At 45.3% G+C, this 26,544-nt stretch overlaps 1 protein-coding gene across 1 annotated transcript; it reads left to right on the top strand.

Annotated features, from left to right (window-relative positions):
• Positions 1–582: 582 nt before the first annotated feature.
• LOC135556563 (monoacylglycerol lipase ABHD2) lies at positions 583–26,544 on the top strand. The gene is made up of 11 exons (XM_064989870.1): positions 583–792; positions 2,521–2,610; positions 3,181–3,405; positions 9,940–10,115; positions 11,202–11,369; positions 11,614–11,797; positions 14,109–14,201; positions 14,694–14,792; positions 16,279–16,348; positions 16,570–16,654; positions 21,258–26,544. Exons 3-11 carry the CDS (start codon positions 3,188–3,190, stop codon positions 21,467–21,469), a joined length of 1,305 nt encoding a protein of 434 aa, XP_064845942.1. The 5' UTR covers positions 583–792; positions 2,521–2,610; positions 3,181–3,187; the 3' UTR covers positions 21,470–26,544.

Below are 26,544 nucleotides of genomic sequence, written 5' to 3' on the forward strand. Positions count from 1 at the left end.
TTGAAAATGAATTTGTTATAGTGTTGTGAATGTGTGCGATTCATTGGGAAAGTTGTGTGTTTGCACAAAAGTTATTGCTTGAAGGAATAAGAATGGATTTGTAAGACAAGTCTTTACAAATTCACCTGAAATGTGTAGGTTATCTGAACAAAGTGCTCCGATTTTTTTCTAAAAGGGAATGTATTGATTGATGTAACATAACTCTTGTTTGGAGGCATCCTCATGCTTCTTGCACATTCTAAGAAATACTATATGCTATTTATCATTTGATCAATGAAATGGATTATATGAGACCCAATTATATTGGTTTATACATTGACGCACGACGCTCCACACGTTTCAGCAATAGGTTGTGATCATTGAGCTAGCTATATATTAAATTACAGATGAATATGTTAATCATGTTATTTTCCTGAATATATTTTGGGGGATACAATTATATTAATTTTCTTTAGCCAATCGCTGTAAAGAAACTGGAGCCGCGCTGTGTAAGAGATGGGAGGGGGGGGGGGGGGGAATACGTCAGAGAAATACGTATCTGCGTTTGTAACCCAATAGAATAAGGGGAATCATATGCAAATGAGATAGGAATAGGAAGTGAATTCCGAGATGTCAGTCTAGCGGTAGCTACATGTTAATGCATGTCCATCGACAGAGAGGGAAATAATAGAAAATACGGACCGTAAATTATTTCGAGATAAATATAGAAACATCCCTATGGAAAGACACGGATTCAGACACAAAGGAGAAAAGGAAAAGACTGGACACGGTGTAGGAGAGGACGGTATCGAGGTTAGTTTGCCAGCTATTTCTGTCTGTTACGATTAGGGACGGGGCGCAGGGAGCTGTGTTGTTTTCGTCGGTTTAGCTAGCTGAACACACCACTATGGAACTAAACAAGGTATGCTAACTACCTAACAAATGTAATTTTCCATTTGAACACATACCTTGCTTAGTTCGCTAGCTGTATGTTGGTTTGACATACTGCGAGAGAGGTTGTCAACATTCATTCCACCACTAGCTCGTGGATGCGCGAAAAGCAGGGATGGTGAGTTGGGGCCCTTTGCCAAATAGCATCGAGCTAACGTTACAGTACTAGTCCTCTCTTACTTGTTTACTATATTATTACCTATGTCGACAAAAACATTTTTATTTTACGAAAGCCATCTAAAATATTGATGTGTCCAGCATTACCTGTCGGTGGCAAAGCCATTGATAGAAAAAGCAGCGGGGACTGCATGGTGCGTACTGTATGTAGCTGGTGGTGGGTTTCCCTTGACTAGGCTTGATTTGCTGCGCACCATGATAATCTGCATTTACTGAGATGGCTAACTAAATTAGCTTGCTAGGTAATTGTCTTCTCATGCAGTGTGTTCCTATAACTGTATTGTCATCATCATCACACACTTAGGCAAATTATTCCTACACCTGCCTACCAATACACATATGGAAAAAAAGTGGTCCATGTGATGATAACTAAAACAGGAGAGTTAAATTTGGGGTAAACCATCGCTCTGCATTCTCACTCATGCCCAGCTGCAAGTGTTCGCTACTGTGACAGACAGATTAAAGAGTAGGGTGATATGGGCCTGAGCCCGTGGTGGTTTCCCTAATCTCTCAACTACGCAGCTCTGGAATGTTATTGTATTTCATGATGGCAGGGCAGGCGGTGATTCTTAGCACAGGCTATCCGTGGCCTACTGAGGCACCTGCTCCCAAATTATTTAAGGCTACATCAATGATCATGCTGGATGACTGACTGGCCTTCCCACCTCAGAGGCAATCTGCAGTTTACACGAAACAACAACAAAGCGGCCACCCATCACTTGTTTTAGTAAAATGCGGAGGGATGGGGTTTGAGAAATGTAATAACACTCAAATTCATAGGCAGAGCTATGGATGCAAGCTCAGAGCATCCAGGAAATCAAAGTATGGTTTCAACCCCCCCCAAAAAGAGTGGCTTGTAGTTACTGCAGTTGTTATTAGGACAATACTAATGCATTCTAGATGGTATAGAGGAGAACACACAGAGCCTAGTTTACATTCCAAATGGTACCCTATTCCCTATATAGGCCTAGTGCACACAGCCTTAGGAAGGATTCATAGAAGTGCTCGGCCTGCTGACCTTAGTGGCCATGGCTAATGTAATTGATTCTTATCAGATAGTGTTCTTTCTGATTGGAGAGCGCAGTAATTCCATGCTCTACAGGGAATTCCATTTGGAGCAGTGGAGGACAGCGGGGATCACTGTTAGTAATGGGGCTGTTAGGATTGATCACTGCACATTCTCTTGTTAACCAAGGAGACAAATTAACTTTGTCACAAATTACTGGTTTGAGGTCAGTGCTTAATATTGAAGAGGAACTACAAGGATTGTAGAACCATGTTAAAGGAAAGAAGTCTAGTATGGAGATATGAAGAGGCACAATTTCTCTGTTCTGTTGGGTTGTCTTGGCAGATCGTGCAAATTCGTAACACCTGTTTTAAAACATGAAATAAAAGTGTTTGTTTTTCTTCCAGATTTGACCACGTCACTGTGACTCTGTCACTGCACAAATAAAGGCTGTTGGACAGAGTGGATCATCTTTTTATTGAATTTCAACCTAAATTGTAAGTAAATAATTGTTTGATAGAATTGCTCAACTCTTTCCTATCCATGTTCTGAAGTTTGTTTGTTTTATCTAAACTACCTCATCATCTGACTCTCATATTTACATACCACAAGTACCTCTTTTTGGACTGTAAACCAGCCTACCTCTTTCTCCACCATCTCTTTTTGTTTTGGCCAGTCTGTTTACCATCATTGGCTTTGTTAATTTTCTGCTTCTGTCATTGCTCCTAGCAGGCAGCTGAAACATATTTAGCTGTTGCTAGGCTACATGCCTTGAATTCCTCTTTTTGGCAGAGAAATAGCTAGACCACTGTGCCCTATGTTTGTTCCATGGTCCACACTGTTTACTGCCACTGATTTAAGTTTGGTGAACAAGATGTAAGTTTAAAGTGACATTAATGTAGTTTTGTTGTCCAGGGTACAGTTAATCAGTGTACTAGTGAGCATGGCTGATGTAGGCTAGTTGATTTAATGTGTTCGGTGTAGCAGGATCATCCATACTAGCTCTATTTGTTCTAAGTGGAGTATTTACAACGCTTTGTTTACTTCTCTGTGTTTGTCTCTCTCAGACGCACCATGGCCACCCAAGACTCGGGCTACTATGACTACACGATCGTCGCCCCGGAGATGCCGGCCATGTTCGACGGCATGAAGCTGGCAGCGGTCGCCACGGTGCTGTACGTCATCGTCCGCTGCCTGAACCTCAAGAGTCCCACCGCCGCTCCTGACATCACCTACCAGGACACGCCCCTGAACCGCTTCCTGCTCAAGTCCTGCCCCATCCTGACCAAAGAGTGAGTGACCTTTCTGCCTGTGGTTCAGTCTTTGGCCGTGTTCTGCGACCATACAGGACACTAGTCTAGTGCAGGTCTTTACCCCCAATATATCTTAATGCTGAGTGCCAAGCAGAGACCCATCAGGTCTCATTTTTCCAGTCTTTGGTATGACTCGACCGGGGGAACCCAACCTTCCAGTCTCAGGGCGGACACTCTAACCCAAGGCCACGAGTATTTTATAGCTTATTGGGGTCCTATGATTTGTTCAGGGGGTTTTCAGGAGCCTGTAATTGGACCACTGCACCCATGATTGCCTTGCTGTGACCGCACCAACACTTCTGTTGTCACTCTACACTATAGCCTACATCTAGTCCCACATTCCAAAGAACTCCTGTGTGTTGTGGAAAAAACCATACTCCTGTATGACTAGAGGTTTCTCTGAATGTGTGGCATGGTTCAGAGCCAGTACTCTACTCTACTGGCCTAATAGTCCTGTCTTAAGGGAGTCTGAAGCCCAGTGGGAGACTCTGGAGGCTTCCCTCAGCTGCTGTCTCATTATGTAAGCCTCTGTTACTTCATCTCAAATCTCTGGCCACGAGTGCTCCCCTTAAGGCTCTGGTCAAGACTAGTGCACGTAGGGAATTGGGATGCAGATACTTTTTATCCAAACAGACTGTAGATGTAGTTTGAGGTTTGTGTGTGTTCATGTGCGCTGTTTGCTTTTGTTTGACAGTCTGTCTGTGTGTTTTAAGACTGGTGTGTTTTTAGCCGTGACTAACGGACCTGGAATGTTCCAGACTTCCTCAGGGAGGGATGCCCAGTTAAACATTTGCCGTCAGTTCATATTATCTAGTCATAGGCTTAATAAGTATGTGATAAGACAATTTGTTTAGCTCCATCTCTTGCAGATTTTATAATTTAAAGGTTCATTATACTAATCAGTAGGTGAATTGTTTCTTAATTAAATACATTTTAATCTTAATTTTGCATTATATCCCTCCACTGGGCTGTACTCAGTCAAAAGCTAGCCAAGACGGAACGTGTGTAAAAGGATATTGGGCTAGTAGGGCTGTCTTTCATTCATCAATTGCTCCTTGGCACTGTTTATGCTGACTAATGGTCCAAGATGGTTTGTGTAACTCCTAGTGACACCCAGTCGAGTTGCATAACACTGTTTCCAGCACGGTGACCATGGACAGATCAATCATGGAGAAGGAGAGAGGTACACAGTGGAGGAAATATGAGACAGGGGGGCAATGACTGTGTTTAAAGCAGTCCATGCATTCCATCTGTCATTGTATTCTAGAAAATAAGGGCGCAGCTGAAATATTTTATTCAATTTAGCCTACGGAGATTTTGGGAATAGCCTAAGTAGTTTGGGAGTTTGCCTCTGAAAGGGCAGGTCCTGCACTGGAGTGATGTGCAGCAGAGCCATTCTTCTCTGATGCTGGGTGAAGCCAGGTTTCCATGATCAGAGGTCTCCTTGGCCTTTTATCTCAATCTGTCTCGGATGGCTTTGTGTTCAGGAAACCAGCCCTGTAAAGGGCCAATGTGGGATTGGTACATCTGTTTTTGAATGTTTAAACAGCAGGTTACAGCAGGTTACAGTGCACACACTCGTGCACATAGACATGCATGAGGACACAAACTTGCGCACAGACATGTAGCTACATGCGTGTGGACACAGGTTTGCTGGAATGTCTTGACTGGAGCACCCAGACCTACACCACTCTGCCTGCCTGCCTGGACTCCTCCCCTTGTCCTCTTAGTCCTCCTGTAACAACATTACGTCATCCCTGCCAGTCGAGGATAATTCGCAGAGCGAGAATGTTCTGGGGAGTCAAACCTGACCAAGACTTTAGTGTATTAGTCTATATCGGGGATATTTAAATCAGAGCCTGGACGTCCGGAGTACTCCTGCTTTTCTGTTCTACTTCATGCTATCTCCCTAACTCTACCTACGTCAGAGTTGATAATGATGTTTACACAGGGGTTGGAGGTCTTATCTGTAATATTAGTAATGGTGTGGGGAAGCATCAGCGGTCATTGTGTGTTTTGAGATGAGCGTTATGTAAGGGAAGTAATGTCCAGGTGCTCAGACTGCTCTAATGACAGTGAAGGAAGATGAGATTGGGGGGGTTGTGTAACTGTTGATTTAGCAACAGACTTTGCTCGCTGACGATATTTACTGTACCAGTGTGTACACTCCCCACCCATGTGTGTGGACCGTCAGTCCATCCTTTGACTGGGAGAGGATCACCCCGACCTTGGTTCACCCTGACCTTGGTTATCTCCGACCTTGGTTATCTCTGCAAACAGCCTCACAGCTGCCCTAGCTATTTGCTCCAGTCAGGGAGCTGCCTAGCTATTTGCTCCGGTCGGGGAGCTGCCTAGCTATTTGCTCCGGTCGGGGAGCTGCCTAGCTATTTGCTCCGGTCGGGGAGCTGCCTAGCTATTTGCTCCGGTCGGGAGCTGCCTAGCTATTTGCTCCGGTCGGGGAGCTGCCTAGCTATTTGCTCCGGTCGGGGAGCTGCCTAGCTATTTGCTCCGGTCGGGGAGCTGCCTAGCTATTTGCTCCGGTCGGGGAGCTGCCTAGGCTCCGGTCGGGGAGCTGCCTAGCTATTTGCTCCGGTCGGGGAGCTGCCTAGCTATTTGCTCCGGTCGGGGAGCTGCCTAGCTATTTGCTCCGGTCGGGAGCTGCCTAGCTATTTGCTCCGGTCGGGGAGCTGCCTAGCTATTTGCTCCGGTCGGGGAGCTGCCTAGCTATTTGCTCCGGTCGGGGAGCTGCCTAGCTATTTGCTCCGGTCGGGGAGCTGCCTAGCTATTTGCTCCGGTCGGGGAGCTGCCTAGCTATTTGCTCCGGTCGGGGAGCTGCCTAGCTATTTGCTCCGGTCGGGGAGCTGCCTAGCTATTTGCTCCGGTCGGGGAGCTGCCTAGCTATTTGCTCCGGTCGGGGAGCTGCCTAGCTATTTGCTCCGGTCGGGGAGCTGCCTAGCTATTTGCTCCGGTCGGGGGAGCTGCCTAGCTATTTGCTCCGGTCGGGGAGCTGCCTAGCTATTTGCTCCGGTCGGGGAGCTGCCTAGCTATTTGCTCCGGTCGGGAGCTGCCTAGCTATTTGCTCCGGTCGGGAGCTGCCTAGCTATTTGCTCCTGACTAGCTATTTGGGGAGCTGCCTAGCTATTTGCTCCGGTCGGGGAGCTGACTAGCTATTTGCTCCGGTCGGGGAGCTGACTAGCTATTTGCTCCGGTCGGGGAGCTGACTAGCTATTTGCTCCGGTCGGGGAGCTGACTAGCTATTTGCTCCGGTCGGGGAGCTGCCTAGCTATCTGCTCCGGTCGGGGAGCTGCCCTAGCTATCTGCTCCGGTCGGGGAGCTGCCCTAGCTATTTGCTCCGGTCGGGGAGCTGCCTAGCTATCCGCTCCGGTCGGGAGCTGCCCTAGCTATTTGCTCCGGTCGGGGAGCTGCCTAGCTATTTGCTCCGGTCGGGGAGCTGCCTAGCTATTTGCTCCGGTCGGGGAGCTGCCCTAGCTATTCGCTCCGGTCGGGGAGCTGCCCTAGCTATTCGCTCCGGTCGGGGAGCTGCCTAGCTATTCGCTCCGGTCGGGGAGCTGCCCTAGCTATTCGCTCCGGTCGGGGAGCTGCCCTAGCTATTCGCTCCGGTCGGGGAGCTGCCCTAGCTATTCGCTCCGGTCGGGGAGCTGCCCTAGCTATTCGCTCCGGTCGGGGAGCTGCCCTAGCTATTCGCTCCGGTCGGGGAGCTGCCCTAGCTATTCGCTCCGGTCGGGAGCTGCCCTAGCTATTCGCTCCGGTCGGGAGCTGCCCTAGGGGAGCTGCCCTAGCTATTCGCTCCGGTCGGGGAGCTGCCTAGCTATTCGCTCCGGTCGGGGAGCTGCCCTAGCTATTCGCTCCGGTCGGGGAGCTGCCCTAGCTATTCGCTCCGGTCGGGGAGCTGCCTAGCTATTCGCTCCGGTCGGGGAGCTGCCCTAGCTATTCGCTCCCGGTCGGGGAGCTGCCCTAGCTATTCGCTCCGGTCGGGGAGCTGCCCTAGCTATTCGCTCCGGTCGGGGGGGGAGCTGCCCTAGCTATTCGCTCCGGTCGGGGAGCTGCCCTAGCTATTCGCTCCGGTCGGGGAGCTGCCCTATTCGCTCCGGTTCCCTAGCGCTCCGGTCGGGGAGCTGCCCTAGCTATTCGCTCCGGTCGGGGAGCTGCCCTAGCTATTCGCTCCGGTCGGGGAGCTGCCCTAGCTATTCGCTCCGGTCGGGGAGCTGCCCTAGCTATTCGCTCCGGTCGGGGAGCTGCCTAGCTATTCGCTCCGGTCGGGGAGCTGCCCTAGCTATTCGCTCCGGTCGGGGAGCTGCCCTAGCTATTCGCTCCGGTCGGGGAGCTGCCCTAGCTATTCGCTCCGGTCGGGGAGCTGCCCTAGCTATTCGCTCCGGTCGGGGAGCTGCCCTAGCTATTCGCTCCGGTCGGGGAGCTGCCCTAGCTATTCGCTCCGGTCGGGGGGAGCTGCCTAGCTATTCGCTCCGGTCGGGGAGCTGCCCTAGCTATTCGCTCCGGTCGGGGAGCTGCCCTAGCTATTCGCTCCGGTCGGGGAGCTGCCCTAGCTATTCGCTCCGGTCGGGGGGAGCTGCCCTAGCTATTCGCTCCGGTCGGGGAGCTGCCCTAGCTATTCGCTCCGGTCGGGGAGCTGCCCTAGCTATTCGCTCCGGTCGGGGAGCTGCCCTAGCTATTCGCTCCGGTCGGGGAGCTGCCCTAGCTATTCGCTCCGGTCGGGGAGCTGCCCTAGCTATTCGCTCCGGTCGGGGAGCTGCCCTAGCTATTCGCTCCGGTCGGGGAGCTGCCCTAGCTATTCGCCCCGGTCGGGGAGCTGCCCTAGCTATTCGCTCCGGTCGGGGAGCTGCCCTAGCTATTCGCTCCGGTCGGGGAGCTGCCCTAGCTATTCGCTCCGGTCGGGGAGCTGCCTAGCTATTCGCTCCGGTCGGGGAGCTGCCCTAGCTATTCGCTCCGGTCGGGGAGCTGCCTAGCTATTCGCTGCCCTAGGCTCCGGGGGGAGCTGCCCTAGCTATTCGCCCCGGTCGGGGAGCTGCCCTAGCTATTCGCCCCGGTCGGGGAGCTGCCCTAGCTATGGGATAGCATAAGGTGTCAGTGTTTTGCATAAATCACTAAATATTGTTATGACCTAGTTCTATTTATCTCAATTTCCTCACAGGGACATTAGTTATTAAGGCCAGAGTGAGTAGGCCAAAGCTACATTTGAGGACATTGCAATTGTCAACATCGATCTCCGTCTTTTGTTATCGTGGCTGCTAATCTATAAACAGACCTAAAATGGAAACCACTACTTGTTTTTGGCCATTTACCAAGGATTTCCTGCTAAATGTTCGGTGTACTTCTGTGCTAAACTCAGTGTGCGGATGTGAGATGGTAGATTGTATGACTGATATGACTGGCCCAGCTCATGTCTCACTGCAGTGTTAGCAGCAGATGGATCCACTTTGATCTCCTGCAGGGTTGGACCCTTACCTACATCTACTCCCATACAGATACAGTACCAGGGCAGATGCATTATCAAGGATGGTCAGCTTCGTGTGTGTTCTACTTCGGAATGTGAATCTCTTCCCTGTCCCCCGCTGTGTGTAAATGTTGTTCCAACGCACTGTGACTGAAAGTCAACACAGCAAATAAACCACCTGCCTTTTTGCCCTTGTTGTCTGTGCCTAACCATGTTTGGGCTGTTGTCATGCTGTACTGTTGCCACTTTGTTATCGTGTTGCTACGGTGTTTTCATATGGTGCTGCTGCCGTGTTGTGTTGTCATGTTGTACTACTGCCGTGTTGTGTTGCCACTGTGTTACGTTGTGTTGCCACTGTGTTACGTTGTGCTGCTGCCCCTGTGTTACGTTGTGCTGCTGCCCCTGTGTTGTTGTCGTGTTGTGCTACTGCCATGTCATGTTGCTACTGTGTTGAGCTGCTGCTTTGTTTTCATGTTGTGTTGTCTTAGGTCTCTCTTTTTTATGTAGTGTTAGTGTCTCTTTTGTCATGAAGTCTGTTTTGACCTACCTTTTTAAGAATAGTTTTATCCCAGCCCCGTTCCCCGCAGGAGGCCTTTTTGTCACTTAGTTGACCTTCATGGTAAATAACAATGAGTTCTTAATTAACTTGCCTAGTTAAAGGTTTAATACAAGTAGAATTGTATACTGCATTAGCTGACTGACCGAAATAAGACAACTGTAAGCAAGAACAAGTCATCAAGTAAAGGTATTCTATTACTTCAAGGGACATCCTAATGCTGTTGTGTGCTTGTTTATTACAGAAACATCTTATGGACTCTGTTGCACATTCCACACATGTTTCTGTGCACAGATCTCGAGTTAGCATGGCATGGTAGAGTGTACTGTATGTGTGCGATTTAGGCTACTAGCCTATGTGATAGAGCTCCTAGGGCCTATACCAAGAATTACAATTATTTTATTTCTCTTGAGTAAAGTAAATTAAGTAAGCAAGCCTTGGACGAGCCAGAACAGCCCATAGTGAATCTCTGTGTGTTTTGCAGGTACATTCCGCCCCTGCTGTGGGGTAAAAGTGGCCACCTACAGACAGCACTGTATGGCAAGATGGGGCGTGTGAGCTGCCCTCACCCCATAGGCCTCAGGAAGTACTTACCCATGCAGGATGGGGCCACCGCCACCTTTGACCTCTTCGAGCCCATGGGGGACCACCGGACAGGAGGTGGGCTAGTTCAATCATTCATGGATCATTTATCAAGAGAATCTCTATTGGCACAGGACTCTTTTTTTTTTCAATATAAACATTCAAAACCAAAAACATCCCCCTCAATTGAGATGTGCTTGCCTTACCTTTTCTATGCCTAGGTTAACTGGTTGAGAACACATTGTCATTTACAGCAATGACCAAGGAGAGAAGTGCAATGGGAAGGAAAGCTGTTGAATGAGCTCATTGGAAGCATGAGAGCAAATTCATCAGTCCAATGTTGTGCTATGGACCTGTCCTATGTACGGTATCGGTCCTGTCTGGGCTCAGTTTGTCAGGGCGGTTTTGATGCCTTTGGTCCATTGACTTGTTTACCCTGTGGTTCCATTTCCCGTTCTGTAGGTGATTATTATGTCAGTGTTGTTGAGGACACAGATTTACAGACCGTGACTCTTGATAAACTCTACTATCTTTACTTTCGGCTAAGGTGATGAGAACAGTGGCTGCGACCCAAATGGTACCCTATTCCCTATTTAGTGCACTACTTTTGACCAGACTATTGGCCATGGTCAAAAGTAGTGTACTGAATAGGGTGCCATTTTCAATGTAGATAATTTGTTTTGACCTCAGAGTTGAGATGTAGTAGTTTCTCATGGTCAGTAGTTTGCGTTGCCATATGGAAGGAAGCATGTTGCTTTACTTCACTCGTCCACTTTGTTTCCTGTTCTAGTTGTGATGTTGCCAGTGGCTTCTGTCTGTGTTGTCCGTTTTATCTTATAGTTATTAAAAAATATAGATTTGTATCCCTTTTGCCTCTTGTCAGGCCGTCATTGTAAATAACAATTTGTTCTTAATTGACGAGCCTGTTAAAGGTAATGAAGAGTCTCTGGTAACTAGGCTACTTGTTTTATTATTTGAGTGACTGGGATATCTCATCCTATAGAGGTTTTATTGAGGCACCATAATGTCTGTTTGCTGCCTGTCATATTTACGTACCACACCGTGCAATGATCGGCCCATGAGGACGTGTAATCTTGCCTTTACATGTTTTCATTTGCAAACGGCTCACTGATCCATCTGTCCGTATGTTTGCTATTCCAACAGATGACGTCACCATGGTGATATGCCCGGGGATCGGTAACCATAGCGAGAAGCACTACATCCGCACCTTTGTGGGTCACTCTCAGAAGGAGGGTTACAGGTGTGCTGTGCTCAATCACCTGGGTGCTCTGCCCAACATCGAGCTCACCTCACCTCGCATGTTCACCTACGGTGAGGACTACACAGGCGTGTACAAACACACACATACTCCTAATAAAACACACACATGCTCCTAATAAAACACATGCGCACACACACAAAAGCAACAAGAAGAAGTTATAGGTGAAAGACAGGTTTTCACCACACCACCCTCATTTCAGATCAGTGGCCATGAATTATGCTACCAAGGAAATGAACCAACTCAAAGCCCCAGTATGTAATGTCTTTGCTCTGGTCCGTGTGCTTGTTCTGGTAGGTTGCACGTGGGAGTTTGCGTCCATGGTGGGTTACATCAAGAAGATGTTCCCTCACACCCACCTCATAGTGGTGGGCTTCAGCCTGGGAGGCAACATCGTGTGCAAGTTCCTGGGAGAGAACCGGACCAATCAGGAGAGAGTGCTGTGCTGCGTCAGCGTCTGCCAGGGATACAGTGCACTCAGGTGGGCAACGGTCTTAAGACTTATTTAAACCCTGTGCAAGTACGCAAAAGCAACATGTAAGAGCTGCTCAAAATGGCTATCCAGTGTTCATCCGTGGAGTTACAAATTACAGTGCTGCACACGTTTGTGTATTATAATTGCTACGCAAGGATGCAGAATGGATATTTTGCCTAGCTAAATGTGTTTGTTAAATTACATACTATATGCCCTTTTTACACACAGCTGTATACTAGGTCAGTGAAGGTGTCATAAACATCAAAATATAAACAGTGGAGACACATTGTCTTTTTTAGAGGCAGTGTTATGCTTGTTAGCAATGAGCTGTAATGTAGCTAACTTAATGTAAATAAGTGGTTTGCCCCAACTCAGTGAAGTTAGCTAGCTGAAGTTATTTACTGTGCAGTTGGTTAGCATACATTGCTACTCTTTTGCAAGCTATGGTAAAACCGCTGTCAAAAATGACATACTGTTCAGTTGTGTTTTACTAATGGTGAAGGCGCATAAAGATGAAGAAATTCAGATATGTCTTAGTTTGAACACTATCCACTGAGTTTGTAAACTACGGCACACGACATGGTTCAATGTGCCAGTAAATGAGCACAACTTAGCAAACGAGGCGTTTTATGGTAATTACATGGGGGCCATCATCTTTTATGTACCTTTGACGTAATCTACTTTCCAAGTGTATAGCTTTGAATACAAGTGTTCTGTCTGTCCTACTTCTGAGCCTTGGTTCTCTGTAAAAGGAGGTTCACTCAGATGGAATTGACTTTGCCCAGCAGCTTTCTGTGTGACAAGATGGCAACAAGGCTGAGAGTAGCTGGGATCCTGTTTTTTTTCTCCAGCATCATTGATCATTTCCTGTAGTTTGGCTTTATCTGTGATCTCATTGGACTGGTGACTAACACAACAAAGACAGAGGACAGATGTCCTGCCTTTTATCCTTGCCTGGGTGCCGGTCTGTCTCCGCTGTAGACAACTGGTTGTTGTCTTGCCAAGTCTTTTGAGGTAGGCACAGATGTAGAATACAGTACAGTAGTTCTGTGTTATTGAGTACTGAAACAGACTCATACTGTTGGCTGCTCCGTTAACCTGGGTTGTTCGTTTTCATGCACCATGCAGTTCTTCTATGGAGGTTGTTTCAGTGTTTTCTGTTCTGTCTTAGTCCCTGTAATCTATTTGATTACACTTGGGTCTAAAGCAGACTGCCTGTTATCATAATGAGCATAGACTTTGTAAACACTTTTGTCGTGACGGAGAACTTTTTTTTATCATGATACACTGACTGAAAAGGCACAACTCTGGTGTTTCTAGATGTGGTATTGCACAAGCTCTGAAATGGAGTAGATGGAACTCTGTGAAACGTGTGGTGTTTCTGAACCACACCTTTAAGTTTGAAATGTGGCCAACGTCTCTTGGCAGGAACACTGCTCTGTCCAGAGAGTAAACCGTGTGTGTGTCAGGACCAGGCAGACTGGCCTTTTGTGAAATGGGAGGAGTCTTTATACCTCTGTTTTATTTTCCATTCCTGTCTATGTCATAGCTAAAGCCTTGTCTTTTGTCATTGCCCATGCCATCTGTTGAATGGGATTGTTATGCCTGCTGCGTAGTTCTCACTATATATGCTACCTCTGTAGTATTTCTCATCAGGGTTGGGTGGGTAGGTTACTTTCTAAATGTAATTTTGTTAATTACTATTTACCCGCCAAATTGTAATCAGTAATGTAATCTGATTACTTTAAGTTACTTTTCCGATTACTTCCCCCTTAAGAGTCATTAGAAGAAGACAAAAAGGATTCATCAAACACATTTAGTGTGTCATCATAGAGGTCTCTGAACTTATGGTCAAGCAAAAAAATCAGATTTAGCCTACATGTAGCTGATAACATGTAATCAGTTACTCCTCAACCTTGTTTCACATGTGCACTAGCAGATATGAAGTTGGACTAGCTAATTCCTACATTGGTACTGCTAGCTTGTTGCTAGCTAGTTATTAGCTTGTTGCTAGTACTGCTAGCTTGTTGATAGCTAGTTGCTAGCTAGGTAGTGTTGGTGAGTTCATAGTGCAGTAAGAGATCGTTCTGCGGATTTAACGTGTGGGTTGATGGTTAGCATGTCAGCTTCAAGAGTACAAAGTGTTGTTGGCAGCAGATTTTTAGTTGTCCTGCATTGGCCTACAGTGATGAAACCTGTGTTGCATGCTTTAGCCAACTTTTGAGTATGTTGGTTGTCAGGCCAAACTGATATAAACATGACAACAATATAATTAGTTCTCTCTCTACACACAACTGACTTCCGTGTGTGTGTACAGGGCCCAGGAGACGTTCCTACAGTGGGACCAGTGCAGACGCTTCTACAACTTCCTCATGGCCGACAACATGAAGAAGATCATCCTTTCACACAGGTACTCAGCCCTGTTCCAATACTTAGCACATTCACACTGGTAGGCCCAGTCCCAAAGATACACCTAGCCCCTACCCTAGGGCCATGACTCTTCTCATACATCTGAAATGGACAAATTACTGTAACAGCCATATGGTGGAAACTCCATGTGGTGATTGGGAGCGATCATCACATGATAACACCCATTCAAGCCCTGCTGGGGCCACCCATAGGAAATCAAACTGTCTGCTAAATGGCTTATATTATTTAAGATCTATGACAAATGGCTTGGACTTAACTCAGTCACAACCCAGCAGATCAGTAAAATTCCCCATGGAGGAGAAACACCAAAACCCGTACAGAGCAGCTCCCTGAGGCAAACTATTTAACTAATGAAATGGAGGCAATTAGCGATGGCACGGAAATTCCTGGTATAGGTATAGATTTTACTGAGAATAACTAGTGTTGACACGTGTTTCAACGCCATGTCTCAACATTTTGTGTGTGTTTACAGGGGCAGTCTGTTTGGAAGTGCAACGAAGATGGAGGATGCAGACCTGAGCCGGCTCTACACGGCCACCTCCCTCATGCAGATCGATGAAACCATCATGAGGTATAGGACACGCTTTCCCCCCCAATACATTTGAGTAAAAGACACTAAATAGAATCTAATAAGGAACACATGCTAAAATGACACAATGCAATTATTCCTGTGAGCAACCGGTCTCGCATTGACCACCTGTGAAATCAGTGTTGAGTCCTAAACACTACAACATTTAGAACTGATTTCACAGGGGGTCAATGTGAGATTTATGGCTGTATGTTTAAAATAGACTGTCAACACTCAACAGCACCTGCTGAAGTTCAAGCCAAACTTTTTGAGTTTTGTCAATACATAGGAACAATATGCTAGGAGTCATTGAGCTGGACTGGGCGATTATCGCCTAAAACAAATTCTAACTTATGGGAGTTTCTCGATTTTTAAATCTTGAAATAAGCTTCATTGCACAATTTAAGGTCAAAACACTGCATTTCATAAGTAATTCAGGGCTTGTAAAATTATACCTAAGCCTTCAACCATAAGACCCATTTAATAATTAAATCATTTTATCAAAATAGTTTAACCTGCTTTTTTGCAATAATCACTGATCTGGCTTTCAAATCTGTCGATGAAAATGCCCTTTTTTTTAAAATCAAACTTAACCAGAACCAGGCACAATGTACATTCACTAATAATGACTAACTTAAGGTAGCAGGCATAGATAATGAACACAGGTCAACCTCTCAAGCCCACCTTCTAATGAGTAGCCAGCTAAACTTTATATTTCAAGTCTAGCCAACTTGGGTGTGTTTGCTTACTAACATGGTATAACAGTTGAACTGTTCTGAATACACCCTCCTGTCCATCTCCACCTGTTTGAACAAACTGTTCACTTTGTTTAGATATTGAAATCAAGTGAGAACGAGTTGCCAATTCTGGATATTAATGCGTATTTTTATGCTCATTGCACATTTATAAAACGCCTACTGGACAGTTGGTACATAACAGTATGTGGCTAAAATGCTGCTAGCGGTGGTGTTACCGCAATGCTGCGCACGACAGGAACTGAGCAGACATTTGCCCAAGTCGTTGATACTCACGTCTTAGTAAGGTCTGCTCTGTTCTACATGTTGAAACATGAAAAGGGTATCATTAGAATGGCTTAGTTTAAATGCAGATAGAGATTTTAAACTGCTTGTTGTCAGAGAGGAAGAAGTGCTCTTTAGTCTTTGTTGTGGTGAGTGTCAGGGGGAGGGGCTTGGTGTCTGTGCCAGTGGGAAGGTGCACAGTGAACACAGCACAGAAGGAGCAAAGGAGACGAGAAAAAAGACAGTTAAAAATATATATATTTTTCCCTTGATTCTTGCGATACAGGCATTTTGAACATTGTTCATTAATTTGCTATATTGCCCAGCCCTAAGAAAGGCCTCTGAGAATCTTGCTGTGCATGGTTCATAGGGATGTGCTCACCCACATAGTATGTCACTTAATAATCCCTCTCCAGTTTCCACAGCATGCTGCTTTGTTTTGTGACCTGTCACCCCTCCTGTCTCTGCAGGAAGTTCCACGGGCACAACTCCCTCAAAGAATACTACGAGAAGGAGAGCTGTGTGCATTATATTCACAATGTAGGTTGATACTCTTTATCCCTACTTCTCTCTCTCCTGTGTGAATTAAGAATACTTTCCTAAACATGTATGTGTGTATGAATATCAGAAATGTACGAAAGGAAGTGCTTAGAACAGTGTGAGGTCTTTGGAGAGTTCATGATTTAAGCTTGTGTCTAAGTGGACTCTTTTGGGCCTGTGTATTGCATACAGTATATCTAATTTTGGTTGTATTTTTTTAGGTTGACGTGCCACTTCTGCTGGTCAACTCTGCAGACGATCCTCTGGTGCACGGGTCTCTGCTCACCATCCCTCGCACACTGGCAGGTAACACACCCCTGCATTAGTACACACACACAGAGTTTCTCTACTCAGAGCTCGTCCCTACAGAGACACAGGGCCATTCGGCTCGAACCGCCCTATCCGGTCCCCCAGGACACCTTTTCCCCAGAGATTAACATGTGTAATTCCCCACTTGAAAACATGTAATCTATACTTGGACTGTCTGTGTCCTGCTTCGGTTATAATGCAATGTCATTATAGTTAACACAGACAAAGACGTTTGTACAACATGTTGATCATGTTGTTTATAGTTCCAACTAATGGTTACAACAGATGTTTGTACAACATGCCTTTATGCAGAGCAGAGGGAGCAGCGGAGCTACATTAAAATAATTGTGCACTGAAGTAGTTTTTTTTAGCTATTGAGAAGAGGCATCCAGAGAATCCGATCATGCAGCCACTCCATAAGAAGTTAGCCAGTACTGTAACAGTGAGAAAAACACATTGCTAAAATTAACTTGGTGTTTGGTGTCAGCAAGCCACTTTGAAAAGTCACTTTTTAATGTCCAGAACAGTATGTGCACATGTTATTTGTGTACTAACACAAGGGAAATCATTAGAAGTCTACTGTGTTTTCACCAGTTCAACACCTGGTACAAAGTTCTCCCTTACTTTGTCTCTGAAACAGCAGAGCTGGAATAAGCAGATGAATCCTTTAAGTCCCACACCCAGGCCAGGGAGGGGGCGGTATGTACAACTAGGTGTGTTGGGAATGTCTGACTGATTAACACTGGCTCTAACTCAAACACACACACACACGGTAGTGTATCACACAGATGAGAGCCTCTGTCTCCTCGTGGGCTCGTGACTTAGACTCTAGACACCGCTAAGCCTTACCTTTTTAGATATGCAAACGAAAGGCTGTCATTTTTTTCAACACTAACTGATTCTAATGACTGATAGAACACCCATCATGTTAACCTATCATTTTAAAATAGAACACTTTGAATAGCGGCCAATCAGCTCAATCCTCAAGGGTTTACTGGGTTGATCAAATGGAGCAGTAAAGGAAAGCATGCTATTTATGGAAACAACCACCTCAGCACTACCAACTAGTCGCCATTTGTTGGATTATATTAGATCCATGGACTGGACAGTACTCCAGCCAGTTCTCATCTCTCATGGGATTTCTGGAACAGCCCATCCCAAATTGCTCTCTATCCCTCTCCCTTGGCCCTTACCCTTTAATGTAAGCATGTCTGAAGGTTCTGGTTAGGTATAAGCTGTGTAGTGGTAGAGCTTCCACAATATTATATTGCTTCCCACCTTACAGATCAGCAAACATTGAAGGGGTAGGTCTAAAGAGAAGTTCCCTACTGAAATGATCACGTTTCCTCAAAGTGGTGCTGAATGTGTGGTGGTGACGTGTCCTGTTATTTATAGAGTCCCAGAGCTGGGATGGAGGGGAACACTAGCTCACTGGCTTGTTGTGTCCTGCACTACACAGAGATGCAGGGTGGAGATATAGGAGATATCTCAGCTGGTGCCCTGCCTAACTCTCTGATAGGGGAAATCAGCTGTTGCCCTGCCTCACTCTCTGATAGGGGAAATCAGCTGTTGCCCTGCCTCACTCTCTGATAGGGGAAATCAGCTGTTGCCCTGCCTCACTCTCTGATAGGGGAAATCAGCTGTTGCCCTGCCTCACTTTCTGAAAGGGGAAATCAGCTGTTGCCCTGCCTCACTCTCTGACAGGGGAAATCAGCTGGTGCCCTGCCTCACTCTCTGAAAGGGGAAATCAGCTGTTGCCCTGCCTCACTCTCTGATAGGGGAAATCAGCTGGTGCCCTGCCTCACTCTCTGAAAGGGGAAATCAGCTGTTGCCCTGCCTCACTCTCTGAAAGGGGAAATCAGCTGTTGCCCTGCCTCACTCTCTGAAAGGGGAAATCAGCTGTTGCCCTGCCTCACTCTCTGAAGGGGAAATCAGCTGTTGCCCTGCCTCACTCTCTGACTTTCTAAAGGGGAAATCAGGGGAAATCAGCTGGTGCCCTGCCTCACTCTCTGAAATCAAGGGGAAATCAGCTGTTGCCCTGCCTCACTCTCTGATAGGGGAAATCAGCTGGTGCCCTGCCTCACTTTCTAAAAGGGGAAATCAGCTGTTGCCCTGCCTCACTCTCTGAAAGGGGAAATCAGCTGTTGCCCTGCCTCACTTTCTGAAAGGGGAAATCAGCTGGTGCCCTGCCTCACTTTCTGAAAGGGGAAATCAGCTGGTGCCCTGCCTCACTCTCTGATAGGGGAAATCAGCTGGTGCCCTGCCTCACTCTCTGAAAGGGGAAATCAGCTGGTGCCCTGCCTCACTCAGCTCTGACTGATTTCTCAGAAGGGGAAATCAGCTGGTGCCCTGCCTCCCTACTCTCTGATAGGGCTGGTGCCCTGCCTCAAATCGGCTGGTGCTGGTGGTTCTGATGGGGCCCCACCAGCTTTTGCCCTAGAAGAGTCAGGCTGACTCACACTGGCCACAGGAAGCCTGGAAACACGTGAAAGCTGTTGTATCACTAATGTGGTCACCTCACCTGGAATCAAACTTTAAGCTGCATGGTAGTTGGCACATGTCATTAGGACTGTCTGGCGGACAAATCCGGCCAACAATCTTTTAGTTGTAACCTCAGTCAGGAGTCTTGTGCGTAGTGCTTAACCCAGAGTTAAAGTCGATTTCATTTTAGGATATAAATGGAATGTTATTCAAATGAAGAATATGACAGTATTATTATTATTACCTAACAGTGTGTAGTTTAGATGAATTAGGCTTCTGCTTTGCTCATACTTATCTTCCGTGTCACAAAATGGAAGCTGCATGTTAGACATCATTTCTGTTTTAAAGCAAGCTTCAACTTTTCCCTGCGTCTAGTTCATGGTCCCTTTCAAAACGCTATTAAACAATTGATAGGACCGCTTCCCAAAAGATGCAGCCAGCCAAACTGAATGGTTTATTATGGATGTGTTCCTACATCAAACCCTCTTCAGGGTTCAGCCTAATGGAAAGCTGGGGTGTCCTTTTTGAATTGTTTATAAATGAGTCATTTCCTAGAATCACCTCGGCTATTATAACCTCTGGTAGATGTTAGCAGATAGTGTATGGTTGGCACAAGCCCTGTGGGATCACACTCACCAGGCGGACACTGCAGTTTCCCCCACTAACCCAGTTAGAGCTGGAGAAATTAGGGCTCCATGTCTGGATGCCACACTAGTGTTCTGTTCAGGGTTGGGGTCCAAGTCATTTCAATTGTGGGAAAAAACCTTTAAATTATGTGGTTTCTACTTTTCTGTTTCATTTAGAAGTAATGGAAAATAGGGGTCCATTTTATATTATTGAATTGGAATATCAATTTACTTCCTTAATCAGCCCAACCCTGATTCTGTTAATCAGCCCAACCCTGATTCTGTTAATCAGCCCAACCCTGATTCTGTTAATCAGCCCAACCCTGATTCTGTTAATCAGCCCAACCCTGTTAATCAGCCCAACCCTGATTCTGTTAATCAGCCCAACCCTGATTCTGTTAATCAGCCCAACCCTGATTCTGTTAATCAGCCCAACCCTGATTCTGTTAATCAGCCCAACCCTGATTCTGTTAATCAGCCCAACCCTGATTCTGTTAATCAGCCCAACCCAGCCCAACCCTGATTCTGTTAATCAGCCCAACCTGATTCTGTTAATCAGCCCAACCCTGTTCTGTTAATCAGCCCAACCCTGGTTAGCCCAACCCTGATTCTGTTAATCAGCCCAACCCTGATTCTGTTAATCAGCCCAACCCTGATTCTGTTAATCAGCCCAACCCTGATTCTGTTCTACCAGTTGTAACTGGTAGGCAGCAGCTGGGGAATACCTGTAATACTGTTGATACCCGCTACATGCTCAGTCATTTCATAAAAGGTTCTGTTGTGCTATTTTAATCTGTTATTTACAACGTTCAAACACTTTATTTCAAGTTAATATATGAACACTAACCTCACTAAATAGGTTATAAATAGACTGTACTGTACAGCCTATAATCAGTGACTTGTCCCATTTTGGTTGACGTGCACCTCCCAGTGGATTGGGTTAAACAATTGGTGTTTCAACAAAAACCAAAACCGAACGGCATGAAGTAGCTCAGCTACAGTCATGAGTTAATTGTTCTAGTTGGTCAATCCTGATAGATATGACATGGTTATTGCCTTTATCAAGGCTCTATCTTTCATCAGGGTTATTGAGCTACCTGGTGATAGTAATCGATGTTAATGCACTGGACCCTGCTCTCCTTCCTCTCCCTGTCCTCCTAGACACCTGACTCAAGATCTCTGTCCCTTTACACGGATGACGTCATTTTACGACCTTGGTGTAACATTGTGTGCTGTTCGTCATTTTACAGAATGTATGGCATCATTCCTGACATAACTGTCACTAAACAATGACTCCCATGTGGTTCCGGGGGCTGGTCCGGTGGTTGTGCTGCCGACCCGGATCACATGCCCCTGGAGGCAGTGGTTCCATCTCCCGTTCCTCCACTTGCTTTCTGTACTGTATCCCTCATCTCATTCCTCTCATACATTTCTATCCATTTGTCTATCAACTAAAAAAAAAAACTCCCTTTCTGTTCCCTATCCCCCTCCAGAGAAGAAGCAGAATGTCATCTTCGCCCTGACACTGCACGGAGGGCATCTGGGCTTCTTTGAAGGGGCCGTGCTTGTCCCCCAGCCCCTCACCTGGATGGACAAGGTGATCGTGGGTTACGCCAACGCCATGTGCCAATGGGAAAAACAGAAACCGCCATGCCAAAAAAGCGGGAACCTGAATACATCCTGTCCTGAAGAGAAGGCAGCGTAAACTTTAACTTCCTGAACTCCTCTCTCGCTCACCTCTGACCCCCCCCCCTCCCCTCCCCACTCACTGAGGAGAAACCTTAACCAAACTTGAACTACTACTCTCTCTCTCCTCTCACGCCTCTTCTCGGGCTACTGTCTCAACCGTCTCCTCCTCCTCCCGGATACCCCTATTCCATAAGCCTCTACTCCTCCTGCTGCCCCCCTCTAACCAAAACCACCTTACACGTGAAGGAACTAAAACGACTAAATGCCTTTGTGCTTTGTCTCTGAGGGGAACTAGTGGAGTGGAGAGGAACAACTACTTCTGTCCTTACGTATACATTACCAAGAGATCCCTGAGATCCAACCATGGAGACTTTGACCAAATATTCACTTTAAAAAAGGGATAAAACAAACTGGCATCCGACAAGTAGAGAAAAAGAGAGTGAGAGAGAGCGACATGGTAGATGTGTAGTCGTAGAGAAAACGAGCACAGAAGAAACCTCCTAGTACTATCTCTGAGGACTAATGAATCTGCAGTGACTGTACTCTACAGTGCGCTCACTGTTGACGACTGCCAAGGCTTTAGCCTAGTTTGCCGTCTTAAACCAACACCGCCTCTTTATACAATGTATGTTACTCGCAAATAATGTATAAAAAGCCAGTTTAGTTTAGCAGGCCGTGTGTGCTGAGAAGGAGAGCTGCGGGATAGCTCTGTTAGTATGTGACCTTTTCTATTAGGTTGATCTGATTCTCTGTTCTGTCTGTTTTAGTCCTAAATATGTTTTCTTGGTGAATAGCAGCCCTTTTTGGAAGGTATACAAATATGGAATAGTTTATTATTATTATTATACAATTATTGAGTCCCCCATAAAATGAGTATCTATTTCGCACTTGATTCCATGTAGAATCAAGGGGTATGTCTCACAATGCACCCTAGTTCCTATGGTGAAATATAGTGGACCTGGTCAAAAGTAGAGCACTACAAAGGGAATAGGGTGCCTTTTGGGATGCATCCAAGATCTCACTCGCCCCTCAGTGATATTAAGCAGTGGAGGTAGGTTTTTACCTGGCGGACCTGACCTGTGGTCAATCTCAATGAGATCCATGCACATTCCTACTGTCTCGTTGTTCTATCACCTTTATTCAATGCACTTTATACGTTGTATGTCACATTTCTTTATTCAACTGTTTTGTTTTTCTTTCTTTTATGGGACTAGCGGAAGACAAAGGTTTAGAAACTTTTTTGTTTTGCGTAACGTTTAGTTCAGTGACACTAACGAACGAACGGGAGGGAGAGAGGTTGATAACTCTTCAAGTTAGACGGCCCAAATGATCCCCACGTTCACTAAACACTAGAGTCCACCCTCCCAGTAGAGGATTTTTGTACTTAAAAATAAGACACTTTTTCCAAAATAGTGCCCTACATGTTAGTACACTATGTAGGGAATAGTGTCATTTGAGATTAGCCCTCAGGGTGAGTCTTCCTTGGCTGTCTGTCCTGTGCAGTCAACCTACTCAGCCTTACTACTAACCCTAACCTACTCAGTCCTATACCCTTGATCAGCTCCAGGTCTTCTAAAGCATGACTGACTATAGAATCATTCCCTTACAGAGTAGCCCACTGCCAATACACAGACACTCCAGTGTCAGACACTCGTATGGAAATGGACCTAGCAGCTCAGACTCAATATCACTAAAATACATCTTCAACCAAAGTCACAACGTAGATAACTTGCTGTGATTACTGGTTTATCACATCTGATGTTGAACCTTTCATTGGCGAGGGCACTGTACAGACATGAACATACAATCATGTAGATGACTGGTATTATAGACCATGTGTTCATGGGACCTGAGCTGTGAGGTGTGCTGAGTAGGATGGCCATAATCATTGTGTTAATGACTTCCAACAGACTCCATTTTGTTGAACCAAAAGTCATCACAGAAAAGTTTTTTTTTTTTTAGTTGAGCAGTGGTAGAATATTGGTGGCAGTGTTGAGGTCTACCAGAGAGGAAGTTTATTATACATGGGAATGGCCCAACTTTGTTGCAAGAGAACATTATCTTTCAAAGGGGGAGAGAACTACTTTCCATTTAGTTATGTCAGGACGGAAGGTCTTAGCACACACGTTTGTGTTTGAAGGAATGCTGGAATGTTAATGCTGAAAGATGCTGAGGTGTATGAGAACGATGTGTAGGTGAGAATCTGAGGTTTGCAAAGACTCAACCCCGAACTCAAGGGGGAGTGGCGCAAAAGATCAAGTTTAGATGTTATAGCTGAGACGTCATAGCTTTCCGTGTTTCCTCTTCTTCTTATATATAATGAGGCAGCCATTCTGGTGGTGTGTTGTCATGACATGTCCAGAAGTCCAGCCAAGTGAACTGTAGGGAGGTAAAGCTGGTGATTCACTGTACATTAGTGTTATGTCCCAAATGGCACCATATTCCCTATATAGTGCACTACTTTTACCCTGAGCCCTATGGACTCTGGTCAAAAGTAGTGCACTATATGAGGATTAGGGTGCCATTTGGGATGCTATCCAGGCGTATTAGTCTCACCCAACCCATACCTTCTGTGTAGCATAATGAGCTCTTTCAACATCACCTCATGCCAGTCATTTGGCTGGCTGAGTTCTTTCAGCCTTGTAAACCGTCACTCCCTTCTTGAACTTCACCTCAGTCAACTGGCATCCAAACACAAGGGTGCCATCTGCAGGCTTGGAGAGCAAACTACAACTTCTGTCTTAAATCCAGCCAGTAGGTTACTGTACTGTAGTCCTTTAGACATTATTGATGTTAACTCAGTGAGACAAGATTTTAATACAGCTGTTGAACTGATGTTTGTTACCAATTTTTAAGGACACTTCAGTTTTAGTTAAAAGTTTATAGAAAATCAATTAGTCAGTGACTCGTCCAGTCTAACCGATAGTCATGTGGTTCTGAGATATCCCAGCGAGTAAGATCTGAGTTTTGATACACCAGCATAACAAGCCGTCTTTGCTATGACTCCACATCAACAGGGTGTGTTCTGTCTTGAAATCCACTTATCACCTAACTTTGCACAGAAATGCAGGTTTGGATTGTATCTCTTCAAACTACTTACAGAATTCAACATTTAGTTTGTTTTTCAGATGTATTTTTAAACGTGTTTTGTATTTTGTATTGTTCCGGTGACTTATTATTTTGTTGTATGTGCAGATCAGAGTGAGTGTATATGAATGGATGTAGGTGTGTATGATGAGTCCGAACACCATCTCTGGTTTGGAAAACCAAAACATTTCTTCACTTTTTAAAGATACAAATTAATTAAATGTATACATAGTTCGGTCGTTCCACCATTTCAGTGCCTTTTTTAGAATTCAGCTGGTAACATTCTCTCAAAGTGCACATGTTCAACTTAATTAAAAACACTTCCCATCTCAAGAGGTTAAATAAAAATGCGACTTAAGTGTGAAGTAAAGTAATAGGGTTGGTGATCATAAATAAACCATGAATCCCATTGTGATGGAGGGAATGGGAGCCTGTTGTGTACAACCGGGAGGGGCAATTGAATGCCAGCTTTTAAAAAATGAAAGTGCAAACATTTGTAGCCTGTCTATATATGGAGTAACAGGGTTGTCGTGTTCTGCTCGACCCACTCCGTTTCCCACCACAAAACACCAGAACCAGCTTGCCTGCTTTTACACTGTGATTTGACTATTAGATATTAGTTTCTTTAGGTTATTATTATAGTTTCACCATTTTAAAATGAGAGTTCAGTTTACATAAGTAACAGAGTTAATCTTAAAATGAAGGGACTTTGTTTCCCTTGAAATGAATTACTCATCACATGAAATAAATTACAATCTTCAGAAATGACTGCCAAAGCAACTAAATAACTAGGGCTTTACAATGGAGAAATGTTGAACTGAAGTGGGTTAAAATGTTCATGTTCATGGAGGGACATGTCAATGCTGATATTATTTTTTTGTGCACTTTAGGAAGTCTATTCATATAAAAAATTGGATTTATTGAATTCTCCATGTGATCTATATTAAAGGGCACTTCAATGAATGTAACAGGCTTTTAAAATGCAATATTGTTACACAATTTCTACTTCAAATATTAAAGGGATGCAAAAGGCAGTAATTTGGTGAAACGACCCAGTTATATGTTACCGTATGACAGGGACCAGGGGCCATTTATAAAAGATTAAGGCAATAATCAATAGGGATTAGTTTCTCTCAAGGTGTAAATGCAAACGTGAGGGAAAGATGAGTACAAAATGAAAGTGGGAGAACAATCTTACTTCTGCAGTTTTGTTTGGACATAGAGAATGGGCTCCAATCCATGTCCGATGTCCTGAGTATGTTTCATATCAATCCTAAAATAACCATGTATTCATCTTAACTTCCGCTTGTTGACCCTAATTGTGTAAGTGTGACTGACTATGGTCTTGCAGGTCCTGCTTTTGAGAAACAACCCTTTGAGACTGGATGAGGTCACCAGACTGAGATCAGAGGCCAAATGTAATTAATGTCTCAGAGTATGAGTGCTGATCTAGGAACAGTTTTGGCTTTTAGATCAAAATACATAATTGGCTATATGGACATTCAGGACCTAGATCAGCACTCCTACATCCCCAGGGGTTTATTCCATGGGCTGAAATGTCCAGAACGATGCTCATAGAAAAGTAGTGCATAGAACCAACATGGTTCTCGATTTCGCAAGAAAGAAAGCTCTGTAAATGCTATGCAATCCATTTCTATCTGAAAAGTTCTGACCATGCCGCGCTGGTGAACACACCTAGATATGGGGAATGGAGCCCTTTCCACCAATAAGAACACAGTGATCCATGACATCAACAAATGTTCACTTTAACATTCTAGAGCTTTATTCTTGTGTTTACAATCCGTTTCATTGTATGAAGATGTTAGCTGTTTTGGAAGGGTGGTGGATGTGGAAATGTAATTTTGGTGCACTGATATAATCATACAGTATGACATGAGTTCAGATCACTGGTGTGTTTTTGTAAAGAAAACCAATGGTGTGTGTGATGTACTAATAAAACAAATATGGTTGTGTTCCAAAAATAAATTATTTTCTTGTAAAAAG

The sequence above is a fragment of the Oncorhynchus masou genome, chromosome 2 (genome assembly GCF_036934945.1).
Source record: "Oncorhynchus masou masou isolate Uvic2021 chromosome 2, UVic_Omas_1.1, whole genome shotgun sequence".
Lineage (NCBI taxonomy): Eukaryota > Metazoa > Chordata > Actinopteri > Salmoniformes > Salmonidae > Oncorhynchus > Oncorhynchus masou.